Genomic DNA, 12,975 nt, shown 5'->3' on the forward strand with positions numbered 1-12,975 from the left:
TCCTCTTTTCTAACTCCATCTTCAATACCCAGCAATCACTTGAAAAATGATTTCCTAGCTTGCAGCAAGCAGGCTAGGAAATTCAATGGATACTGAAGAAAGTGCCCAGCAATGCTACTGCTACAGCCTAAAGGACAGCACTTAATTCATCCACAACAGACACTTAGTGTACGCTATAGCTGATCTTCAAATTAAAAGGTACATGAGGTCCCTGACTATTTAAAAAGACAGTAAATCAGCATAACATTTTATTGTTTTGATACTTTGTCATTCCAGCACCATATATAGCAACATTTCACAATAACTTGCTTTTAAAAAAAGGAAAACTTACCAACTCCTTTAGAACAGAAAATATAATTGAATTACTCACTAGCAACAAAACCATGTAAAAGCACCAAGGAGTGTAAATGCTCAGTAGATGATACGTGGGTTTGACTGAAGATCCAAAAAAAGATACTGATCAAAACATTCTCCAATGAACTCTTATTCAACTGGAAGAATCCTGAAAGGGCATGGCAGATGGACCACTGCTGAGCTATTTAAAACTGATAAGTCACTAAAGAGCACAAATGATCCTGCATTATCCAGAAGTTTGAAGATAAAGGAGACAGATGAGATGACTTGGTAGGTTTTTCCTATCCTTGTTACTCTCTTCATGTCACAGCCCTTACCCCCCACTTTTTTTGTTAATTTCTTTAGACAGTGTCAAATAGGAGCTTAAGAAGATGGGACCTTTATGTCCAGGAAATGTTAGTAGAACTTTTCATTTCAGAGATTGGTTTCCACTCCCACTTTGATATTGGCTGGAAGTGGGACAGAGAAGTGACATTCAATGTCAACTAAAAACAGGTTTTTCCTCCCATTTCTACACTAGTCTGACCATAGCTCACTAATGAGAACAATGGTTCCTGGGGGTTCATGGTGTAGATGCCTTTTGTGGTTTTTTGAGAGCTCACATATAGGAACAGACTTTATGTGAACACTTTTATTATACTGATGAGCTCTAAATAAGCTTTTCTGTCAAGAGCAAATTTTCCAACAAAAGAAGCTGTTTGTTCTAACACATGGTTCCTGGATGATAAAGATTATTTAGTAGGGTTGGAGAGTTGTTACTGCAACAGTCCAGGTAACATATGAGGGGCAAGGATTTTCTGTTATATCTTTTATTGGACCAACTGTACAGTTGGAAGAGCTGTTGGACGAGCTTTTGGGCATCAAGTACCTTTCCTCAAGTCTAAAGAAAAAAAAAAAGAGGGGGGCAGACAGTCTGAGCTAAATATCAGAGGAAATACAATCAGTCTGCTTGGAAGAACAGAGGAGGGCAGTGGACTAAGGGTTAAAAAGGTGTTTAAAAAGCTGTTATGGGACAAAAGTAGTGTAGCAGAAGCAGCAATCTAGTTACTGGCAGAGCAACTATTCAAAAAAGATAGGGTAGTTATTACCGGTGAAGTTCATGAAAATTAGTAACAGTATTTCTTAGGTTGCAAGGAGCCATGAAGGATGGTGACTTTGGTTAAGATTTTTAAATCTGTTTTTAACTGTGCTAAATGCTGAGGCCTTTTCAAACAGTTGTTTTTAACAGGATTCTGTATCAAGCTTCCTGTACATCTTTTCCCTTAGAAGAGGCCAGATCAACATCCTCAAAAGTATTCTCTTGTGTATTTAATATCTTTGGGCGTGTCAGGCATGCAAAGAACAACTTTGTTTAGAATTGCTGGTTTACATGGGGCTTCTCAAATATGCTGCCATATTTGATATATGGCTGCCAAAAGAAAATTTAAATGCAGACAGAGCTGCATGACCTCACATCCAATTTGTCTAAAGGCGTTGAAAGCAAGACTAAGTAAAAACTGAAAATCATACGAAGTATGGATGGGTAATGATGAAAAGCATGGTTTTCTAACAGTCAATGAATCATTGAATGGAAAGCAAGTTTTAGAACAAAGACTGATTACTTCTAGGTGAGGAAGTCGTCATGACCTCAAGGGAAAAGCTGTATCAGCCTTTACACCCAGTTTCTCTCCAGCACCTACATAAGCTTTCTAGTAAGTAGTGCTAGATCAGCATCATGGCTCCCTGAATGCAGTTCCCACTCCCGTTTCAAAAGAGCACAGAAGACAGAGCTGATGCATTCATGAATAAGTATCTTCCCATCATAAGTATCTTCACTTTTTTGTTGCTTTTCTTTCATGCTACAAGACATTCCAACCTTTTTATTGTTTAATTCTAGGGTGTGAAAGTGCATTTGTACACATGACCATGAGAAAAAAATTTTACATGCAGAAAAAGTAATACATTTTCCCCAAGTTCAAATAGCCCTAAACATTCTCAAAAATCCTGATTAAAGTGTGTTCTCTACTTAGAGCCTCAAACACCTTTAAAAGTCAGTATCTATACATTATGCTAAACCAGAGCTTGCAAAGTGCTGCTTATCAGCATTCTGTTAAGGTCTGTATTGTCATCTTTTTGATGTTTGAGAAGAAAAATAGTGAGCCACCTCCTGGGAACTGAAATCTGAAGAAGCAGCTTTTATACAATTTGAGGTTGTGGTTCAAAGCAACAGACGATTCAATTTCAGTATCAAAATGTTTAACCAGCTTCAAGTTCTGACTAACTCACCTTAGTAAAGCTGTTTTGTTAAGGCTTACAAGCAGACAGACACCTCCTTAGATTCTCTCTTAAGGTGTAAGGGCTATTTGTTTTGTCAGTCAAATGACCCAAACAACAGAATATTTGAATTCCAAATTGATACGGATGCAAATATGTTGATTTCAACTTGATCTTAACTCATTATTTGTTCTACTCCTTATTTAGTTAGCACTCTAAATACCATATTTACACAAATATAAGACAAGATTGTCCATCCCTCTACTTCAGCAGGGGGAGGGGCCTAAAACCCCTAGTCTTACATTTGCATACAGGGAGGCCTCATTAAACTGCTGCCCAAAGCAGCATGCAATAAAAACCAACTATGAAGCTGATTAAATGCAGCTAACACTGAGGATGACTATAAAACAAATGGCCCATACTGGGCAAACAGGCTGATGGGAACCTACCACTAGTATAGGTTAGCGCAGCCCATCTGTATAAGTTATACAGTAGTGCCTACTGAGCAGTCTCCCTCAGCACCAACTCCTTTTGATGGTGAACCACTACACTGCATACATTTCCTCTTCACTCCCACAGCTAGGCTGCCTTTTTCTCATTCCCAATGATTCCCATTCCTTCATCAGCCCTAACTGTCTGGCAAACATCACCAAATGGGGGCCCCAAACAGCTCATTCAGAATCCCTGTTATCCCATCTCTCAGCCTGTTGCATATAATCTGCCCTGCCCTCTATGAGGTGCAACTGGACCAGGCTGGCCCTATGCCTCATTTGCATATACATTTTGAGGACCACAGGACTCATGACAAGAACACCTCGTTCCAGTCATTCATGGGGAGGCTAATTAGCACATGGATTTGGCGGGATGGGGGGTTGTGTTTATATCTGGAGTATATACAGATATACTGGGCAATGTGGAGCTGTGGGGTCACCATGGTTTGAAACCATGTTGACTCTGCTGGGGCCCAGCACAATGAACTATATGAGAAATGATAAGCCTTTTGGCTTTGTACTAATATCATGTATAGTTTGTACTATATATAAGTAGGTACAAAAGTGCTGCTTAAAAGAAAGTTTATGGAGTACCTGTGCTAAAACTTGCAGCAGTTTCAAAAAAAGGTAACATGCATCACTTCTGGATTAACTAAGTCTATTGGCACTATATGCAAATTACTACAGGTATGTTAATTTCAAGTCAGCAGTGTCAAAGTTGCTCCTCACTTCTTTGTGCTCATGGAGAGCAGGTATCTGACAATAAAGGGCGGGGGGAGAGGAAGGGGCTGCAGAGGAAGATGATGTGGGTAGGCAGAGGGCTACCAGACCCCAAAATTTATTTTCCCTGCTGTAGCAGTGGGAAGGGGACAAATTCAAGGCACATTTCCAATAAATTAGATTCTATACCTGGAAAATTATAACATTTATAGGTTTTCAGGTACACAATCAAATTATTGGGAGGTCATCTTATATTCAAGAAGATACAGTAACTTAGTTTTAACGTTATGATTTAATAGTATTTAAAAAAACAACAACCCCAAACCCAGACAGTTCTTGAAATAAAGGCTCCAGACTTCTTGGGTACTCCTGGGTAGGTATTAGATGGCCAACCCAACAGCCTGACAAGCATAGCCTATTTAGCCAGAAGTTTTCAACTTTTAGATAAGACTTATGAAAGAGAACTAGAACGGATTCCCAACTATAATTTGATAGTCCACAGGCTCTAGTACAACTCACACAGCAATTAATAAAAAACCCAGTGAAACCCAGTGCCATTACACAGATATCTGAATTTAAAAATTAACTGTCCGAGAATGGTTTCCGAGGCTCCAGCCATGGAGTTTCAGGCAAGCAGAATGAAAGAAAGAATTCAATTTGCAAGTAAGGAAACTTAAGGGGTGGGGGAGGAAATAGCAGCTACTGAGTAAAAGTGAGAACTGAATCATATTACAAATGTAAAATTAAACATCAGTGCCACAAATACAAGTTAACTCTAGTAGTACACCAAGCACAGAAGGAAATTAGGTGAAAACTTAAGAAACAGATTACAGAAAAAAACCCAAGAGTTGCGTAGAAAGTTTCCTTACATCTGTGCTCTCATTACTAGTGTTCTCTTCTCTCTTTCGCTCTTCCTCCTCTTGTTCTAGTTCCTTAATACTCTCCTCTAGAACATTGGGCCAGAAGTCCCCTTCAAAGTAAGGCAGCTCTTTTGCACTTGTTAGACGATCTTCTGTTGCCTGCTTGAAGATATCCTATAAAACAGATCAGATATATTATGTTACGGTTATCACGAAGCAAGTTAACTAATGCACTTGCTTCTCTGTGCAGCACCCAAAAAAACCCTAAACAATACACCTCAATCTACTAAGGCACAGCCCAAGGATGGATTTAAAGTTGTGCTGGTTATGTACAAGTGCCTCAATTTGGGATGATGCTTCAAATATTTAGTCTACAAAGAAACAAATCCCTTAATTCAAACAGATTCTAGCCTGCCACTTGCTGTAAGCTGCACATTTGATACAACAGCGCCATCACTATACTTCCTAGGCCTCTTAATTTGTGTTCTGGACAATCCTGCAGGCTTCAGGTCTTTGCAAATGCATCAGCCCACCAAACATGCTTGATAATTTTATTTTAATCCCAAAAGATTCTCTAATTTTCAAACTGACAGTCCAGCTAAAGTGTTCTTATGCAGCACTCCCATGACTTTCAGATTTGCTTTTTTACTATTTTGAAAAAAGAGGAAAGGAAGGCATAATATAACTGAAGACTTGCTATAATGTTTTCAAAAGCTGTGTAGTTTAAATAGAATGTACATGTTGCTGCTAGTGCTCAAGCTAGATCAGAAACAAGGTTAATATGTTAGAAATTTAAGAAAAATCCCCCTTACTGAAGAGCAAGGAGTAGGAAGAGAACAAAGACAGACATGTCATGAAGTCAGAATCCAGTTAATTTCTATATTGAACTAACCTTGTAATCATGGACAATACGCTCAGACACTGATTTGTCCAGCATTTTTTTGTACCACTCTTGCAGTCGCTTGGGCTTAGGTATCTTCTGATCAGGTGGATGGCAATGGAATATGTAGTCATCTCCTTCACTTGGTGGGCAGGCCCAGATATGTCCAGTAGTATATCTACCATTGTAAAAAAAAGACAGGTTATCAGGGTGCTGATGAACATTGGCCCTTCAGCCACAAGATGGAGCCAGCACAGAAGCTGGCTGATGTTACAAGATGGACAACAAGTCTTCCAGATATCTACTGCAGAGCTGCTGGTACATATAAGCAGTGGGCACCAGTAACAATTGAACTATGCCCTGGTTGGTATGGGCATGCAATATGGAGACCTCTTTTCACTAATAAGATGCACAGCTGTATTGCACAGAATAAATCTATGGAAAACATGCTTCACCTGCAAACCTCAAGGTAAAAGTTACTGAAGCTTAACATTTGTTTGCAATTGTCAGCCACCATTGGAAGAGAACTGAATTACAATTAGAAGAGAACTGTACATTCTCAGAGCAAAGGAGTGGAGACTTCAGACAATATTTCAACATTAAAAGCCAAGGATTTAAAGACAGATAAGCCATTTACCAGCACATAACTGTGCAACTACTTTGTTTCCTGTCATTTACTACACTATTCTACTAGATACCTCTCCTGCCTTCAAGGTCAATTAAAGGAAGATTATTCCTCTGCTCGTTCTTGGTGTATATTATTCCTGTAGATGCATGCTGCTGGCATGTATTCCAGGAGCACAAAGCCCAACACCATCTAAAATAGTAACTGAATGGCCCTAAATCCACAAAGCCCAATTTACCCAAGTTCCTTCCTACCTGTCATTTGGAAAAAAAACACCACAAAACACACAAACACAACCTCCAAAAGCAGGAAAGAAGACTATACACTCAGAAGTCAAATTAGAGACAAGTAAACTTTTCTGCCCAATTGAAAGCAGGCTCACACCTTCTCTCTGTAAAAATTAAGCCAGGAGTTCTCCCATACTTTCAGGAAAGCAGTTAGAAGTTATTAAAACGCCTGAATGTTGGTCCTCTCAAAACAGGCACCAGACACCACCTGGAAGGGTGGATATATAGGACCTGGATCACAAGTCCTAAGGATGCTGCTGTTCTCTTGTTGCTACCTTAACCACAAAGAGGCATGGCCTTTTACATCCTACATCCTGGCTTCCATGTGCTCCACATGGCCACCTATCTCACTCTTGGCTTCAGCAACTCACTTGCTGAAGAAGTCCTTCAATGACTTAGTTTCCATCTGAGTGAAACCTCAGGATTTTATATCCTCTGTTCCTTCCCGTTTCCCTCTAACTTCTTTTGGCAGGATGTTATTATTTCAACTGCCAGCTCTGTAAAGATGCTACCTAAGAAAAAAAGCTGCCACAAAAATTGACTAGTCCAGAGAGAATTAACAGACAAGTAAATGATGAAGAAAGATAAGAATACTTTACTCACTAGCCCAAAAACGTTACTTGACAGAGAGCAGAATATTGCAAAGGCTGAATTAATGAGAGTATCTGTCAGACAGCAAAGTCTTATGGTCCAGATATTCAAGTTACTTTCCTCTAATTCAAAATTGATTAAAATATGTTCAAGTCATATTCTATATACTTTATTAGACAGAATATAACTAACTGACATTCGAGCCTCTGTTGAGAAATCTGCAATCCTACTGCAGTCAGTCACTTATCTTCTTTCTTCCCTCAGACCCATGTCATGGATATTTTCCTTTCATCCTCACTGAAACTGGATGGGTATGTAATTCAGGATAGTAACCACATCATTTTACCTACCCAATGAGGTACAGGTATACAACTGGGTGTTGTACAATAAGAAAAAATCATAAACTTACCCTAATTTCTTGACATATTCTAGGTATCCAATTAGTATTTCATGATAGACTGCAGTCCTCAAACATTTAGGGCGGAAGAAATGAACACTATCGAGGTAAGATATATACACTCGCCTAGACAAAGGAGAAAAATGCATAACACAGAATAGATGGCTGGAGGTTCCACAGCATTTACACATCATCCACTGTAGTCTAACCTTGAAATACCCAATTCAAGTCACTACCTTCAGAGGCTGGGATCCCATCCGCCTTCATGAACTTGCATTTTTGTTTGGCCTTGTAGCCTCATCCCTTTCTGGAATCATCTACCTTTAAAATGCTGACCCTCAAATTCACCTCCTTCCTTTGGCTGAGATGCCACCACCAGACATACATTCTACTCCTCAACTATCCTCTCTTTTTACTGTAATATTCCCACTACAGTAACTGCTTTATATTGAGATATTCTAGTATAAGTGACAAAAATTAAGTTGTATTCAAATCTTAAAAATTCAGGACTTTAGGTGGATCACCCAACCAAGACTTCTGGCTAAAATAAAATTTAGCTACCCCTTGACTAGAGTGTCACGTAGCTTCTTACCTCTGATTGGGTGGAGGGCAATCTGAGCCATACTCCTGTACATGCATGCCGAAGAAGCACAAGTCTACACCATCAATCTCTTCAAAGGCAAAGAGAGCTTTTGTTCGATAAGGGAAGGACTCTGCCATCTCTCCACTGTCTACAAACCTGCAGATTTAATAAATGGGGGCGGGGGGGGGCGACAATAAATATATTCCATCATAATCTGAATAGAAAACATGTATTTGCAGCTTCTGTATCTGCAGAGGTAGGAAGCTCAAGCACCCATCTTTTGAGTCGGTGCTGAAGGAAGACAACAAGTCTTGAAGGGATGTACCTTGCTTTCATTCCTGGTTTTACTTCTACAGTTTTGTCAGAGGCATGAACCACCCTAACTGTGACCTCTCCTGCCTCAGGGTGATTCTGTCTTCTCAGGAAGTCATTGACTCTGTTTTCCAAGAAGGTACCAAGTCTTGTAGCTGGTAACCCTACAAAAATAAAATTCAATATATACATGACTAAAAAGTTAAGTTCATCTCTCTATACCTGTATTAACTGGAGTGGCTTTCAATGTGCTATGCCACATGAGATTTAAATGGGTTTAGTTCAAGTGAAATAGTACATTTGCTTTTCACCTCTAGACATACCTGTGGTTTAAAACACAATTCAAACCAAAGTGGAAATTAGCATGCATTTTATTCTGGTCCCTGTATGTTTACTGAAGAGGCCTACCACTATTAAGTCTTCTCTTGAAGAGAATTTGAAATGCTGCATGTGGAGGCCTAACTCTGCATACAGGCAATTTATACAACTGATTTCCTCTTTGCCCCTTGTCAGAAGAGCTCACAACAAACATGGACCTTTCAATACTGTACAATAACTAACACCTCCTACAGGTTTACCCAGTCTTTTATACGGGCTGCTTTTATAAAATGAGCCAAACAAAATGCAGCTATTTACTTTGAACTTTAATAAAAGCAATTTAATTCTGAGTGGAAGGTAAAAGTTTAAAAAGCTTACACAATCTTCCTTCTGTCTACAGGTCAACAGTAGATGTTTCCAAATCATAACCTTCAACCCCAGGTGGATCCTGAACAGAAGGAGCCACCTCAAGAGGAGAGATCTGTTTATGGTCCATCTAACCTTTGTCTTCTCTGCTAACCTATCCAAAGTATTAGCTATATTAGGGACTTGGAAGGTGGTTACTAATTTAGATTAGACAGCAAATCACAGTGGCCATTTTCTAACACTGGTCTTTAAGTATAGTCCTTTGAACAAACACATTCAGCAAGTTAAGAACATATGAAGTGCCAGTGGATGTGGGCATTCTTAAATACTAGGACACTCTTCTACCCACGTCAAGTTTACCACACAGGCCTATTTAACTAAAAGCAGAAAATACTTAAAAAGAGGGACAGGAAAGAAGTTCCATCTTCCCCAAACTTACTTTTAGCAGAAAATTTGTTCTCTTTCCTGGTTCGACCTGTTTTCTTTAGGCAGCCATCACAGACAAAACTGAAGTGAAAACATGAGGAAAAGGAGTGAAAAATATAAGCCTGCTAAAGCTAAGTACTTAGGTTAAAATACACAAAAATCCCATATCTGAAACACCAAAAATAAAATATTTCACCAGGCAGATGTAGGTCTGAGAAGTGTCTACAACTCAAAAATCTGGGGTAAAACTAAAAAGACACGCAGAAGGGAAGAGTATTAAATCTTCCAGTGGAAAACACACAGCATACTGCCATATGAACGACAAGAAGGCAATCAACTGAATAGAACATTACACTCCTGGCCACGTTGTACAGGCTTCCTATTCCTCCGAAGCCTCACGTTCTACTATTGTGTTTAATCGAGTATCTTAGCTCTCACCACTAACAGGCTGATCTGATGTATTAGCTTTGTGTTCTAGTATACAGAAAATGTTGAAGAGGCATCATCAGGATGTCTCACACAGCTAAGGGTCATTCACCCTTTACAAAAGAAATGCTGATAACAAACTGCAAATCCTAAAGCTGCACAAGTCAAGCAGAGAATACTTTAAATCTCTGAAGAAAAGTTCGTGATGTCACAATTCTAGTTATCATTTACTTATATTAATGCTATTAACATGGCAAAAAATATCTGTACAATCAAAAGTTTACTAAAGCTTCTTGTATTTCCTTGTAACTACTAAGATAGATTTAACCTGGATAAAAATGAGAGTTTTTAATCTTGACCTTTTAGGAGGTAATTTGACAAACTGTGATCAAGAAGAAACCAAATATGTCAGTTCAACTGAAAACAATCCCAACAAGTCTGAAGAGCTGAAGATAAAGCAACAGATTTGGCAACTGGTATCAGCACTTGCCACAGACAACTATAACCTCTCTCAAATATGGTACGATACAGAATAAAGGTGCTCTCTTAAATAGAGGTATCTTGAAAAGCAGCAAAGGTAAGATACAGGACATCATAATCAAGATGTGATTAAACATTTGAATTTACTTGAAATATTACTGCATATCCATGGGGATTTTAATTACTGCTGAAAATTTTCCATTCAATACATTTATTAGCCATATGGTTTCAGATCTGTTCAAATACAATACCTCCAAAAGGGTGGACATAAACACCAAAAGAGCAATCAAGCATCAGAAAGGAAAGGAAGAAGGAAACTCACCCAGAAGGCCAGATTATCTCATTATGAAGGACACAGATCTGGTGCATTTTTCTCCCACACTCTATACATTCAACAAACCTGTAATTCAGAAGCCGTGTAGAGAGAATACATAGTCAGTAATTACAATATCATTATTTAAGCCAATATTTCAATAATACACGCGTATGTGCACACACACTATGATTTTTACAATTGTCTCTTCTCTAATACAAAATAAGGAAGGGAGACAAGGACTCTGTCCCTTCCTAAGGTTTCATTGCTCTATAATGATGGAAGAGGTACATTTATGAACCATGTTACTATTCTTTCCTTCTCAGAGCCCTTGGCAAACTGCAAAGCAGTAGAGACAGATCCCAGTGTGGATATGGGCTCTTTTTGTTCATTCATTATGATGGAAGGCACCATTTTAGCAGCTTCAATTTGAGATGAGCACTTGGTGACATGGGAAAGGAGCTAAATGGTGATCCAAAGAACTGGGGAGTATAGGGGGAAAAGCACTTATTTGACCAGGCACTGGTTCCAATACCTAGAAAGCTTTACTGATAGGCTACCATTCTGCTCCCCCAGCAAGCAGTGAAGAAGAGTCAGTCAACACCATAACATTTACCATAGCCTGTCTTTCAAGCACAGCTGCCTGCAAAACAGAATGATTACAGGAACCAACAGCAGCAAAAATGATGCAGCAGAACAATCCAAGTCAATTTTGAACTCTCTGTGCACTTCAGCAGAACAAAGGGCTTCAAGCAGCACAGCTATCTGCATGCATTTGTCTGATCAAGCTCAGAATGAAAAAAAAGACTCAACTACAGTAGCCCATAAACCTCATGATTCCCTTTCCTGTAATGATTCAGGGTCTTAGGACAAAATGCAATGCTTGCTACTTCAATGACAACCCTAGATGGCCAAATGATGAAGTCAAGTTAAGCTTTCAAAAGAGAGTGAGAAAGTAACAGCTGGTGCTGAATGTCATGCTTTTTCAAGGGGGGGGGAGGGTCAAGAGAGAAATAAAGTGATTTTAAAAATTAACATGAATTGCCCAAGTATTACTTACAGTTCAGGGTCCAGTGTATCATTTTTCCTCTTAGAAAATTGCTCTTTGTTTATTGTACTAAGGAGAAATAGGTAATAAAACTTAATTGTAACACAAGAAAAAATAATCACAGTATGCTACATTCTTTTGCGACCCCCATTACACCCAGACATGCACTGTAGTTAGAACAATGTGTGAAAGGGAGTAGGATTTTATAACAGGAAGGGTAAACAATGTATATACTCATTTTGACCTGCCCTCCACCTTCAACAGAAAAACTTATATGAGGTTTGTTCTTTTCCTTGTTAAACCACATGAACCACAATCGGGTGAATCCTTGCAGGTTATTGGAGAATACCTTAAGTTTTGATCACCTAAGTGCATCAACAGCCTAAAATAAACATAAACCATTCTGGGATGTATATTAGAGGTTGGTTCATTGGTTTTGGACTTCATTTTTTAAAAATAAAAATGAATCTTGGACAAATTTTACAAAACATGTCCTTGCACTGTGGAAGATGATAAAAGGAGAAATGGAAAAATGTCACAAAATATCCTGCTTTGTGGGCACCCTGTTTTTAAGGCAACCTGGAATACTCAGACCCTTCTTCCAATGAAGTGCTAGACTTCCTTCTACATCAACACTTTGATAGCGAAACTTTGTTTCCTTCTGCAGACTTGCCTTGATCCCTTACTACACCACTTTCATTTAAAAGCTCCACTCTTACTTCTTAACAGGAAAATCCCTCCCAACCCCTAAATTCTTTTATTAATGACCCCAGGCACATGCTGAAGATACTGTCCATTACATGCTCAAAATGGTCCAAAGAACTACACAGAAAATAGCTTTGAATAGGCTTGACCCCTTCATTCTAATCTATATTAGAATAGAGCTGTATAATTTGGAGGTGATAAACAATTGTCAAAAGTCACAGAAACTGCGACATGAATAGGGGTTTAATCTATGGTAATATGCATCCTTCTTATCCCTCCATTTTGGTGCCTGGGTCTTTGTTTGGCAGGATGGAACCATCCATAACCCACAACTATTATGCATTTATAAAAAAAGCCAAAATTTCCTGATCGCTTAAAGTTGCACGGTATTTTAACAGCTCCAGCCATGCCTTAAACCCCCCCCTCAAAACAAACAAAAAAAAACAAACAAACAACCCACCAACATCCTGTCAAAGGAAGGAACAGGTCCTTCTCCCTGGGCCCAGTAAGCTTTATTTGTGGAGTTAACCTAGAAAATTG

The 12,975-nt window shown here is 38.9% G+C and overlaps 1 protein-coding gene across 2 annotated transcripts in view; it reads right to left on the reverse strand.

Moving 5' to 3' along the window:
* The window catches only part of EP300 (E1A binding protein p300), a 120,562-nt gene that overhangs the window by 12,170 nt on the left and 95,417 nt on the right, over positions 1–12,975 (reverse strand). For both annotated transcript variants that reach the window (XM_019515128.1, XM_019515127.1), the window contains exons 21-28: positions 11,743–11,799; positions 10,692–10,769; positions 9,477–9,544; positions 8,367–8,517; positions 8,051–8,197; positions 7,471–7,584; positions 5,571–5,736; positions 4,688–4,852 (exon numbers count right to left, since the gene is read on the reverse strand). In XM_019515128.1, the coding sequence (XP_019370673.1) occupies positions 4,688–4,852; positions 5,571–5,736; positions 7,471–7,584; positions 8,051–8,197; positions 8,367–8,517; positions 9,477–9,544; positions 10,692–10,769; positions 11,743–11,799 (946 nt within the window). The remainder of the gene's footprint in view (positions 1–4,687; positions 4,853–5,570; positions 5,737–7,470; positions 7,585–8,050; positions 8,198–8,366; positions 8,518–9,476; positions 9,545–10,691; positions 10,770–11,742; positions 11,800–12,975) is intronic.

Source organism: Gavialis gangeticus, unplaced genomic scaffold (genome assembly GCF_001723915.1).
Source record: "Gavialis gangeticus isolate Ggan-Ray unplaced genomic scaffold, GavGan_comp1, whole genome shotgun sequence".
Taxonomy (NCBI): Eukaryota; Metazoa; Chordata; order Crocodylia; family Gavialidae; genus Gavialis; species Gavialis gangeticus.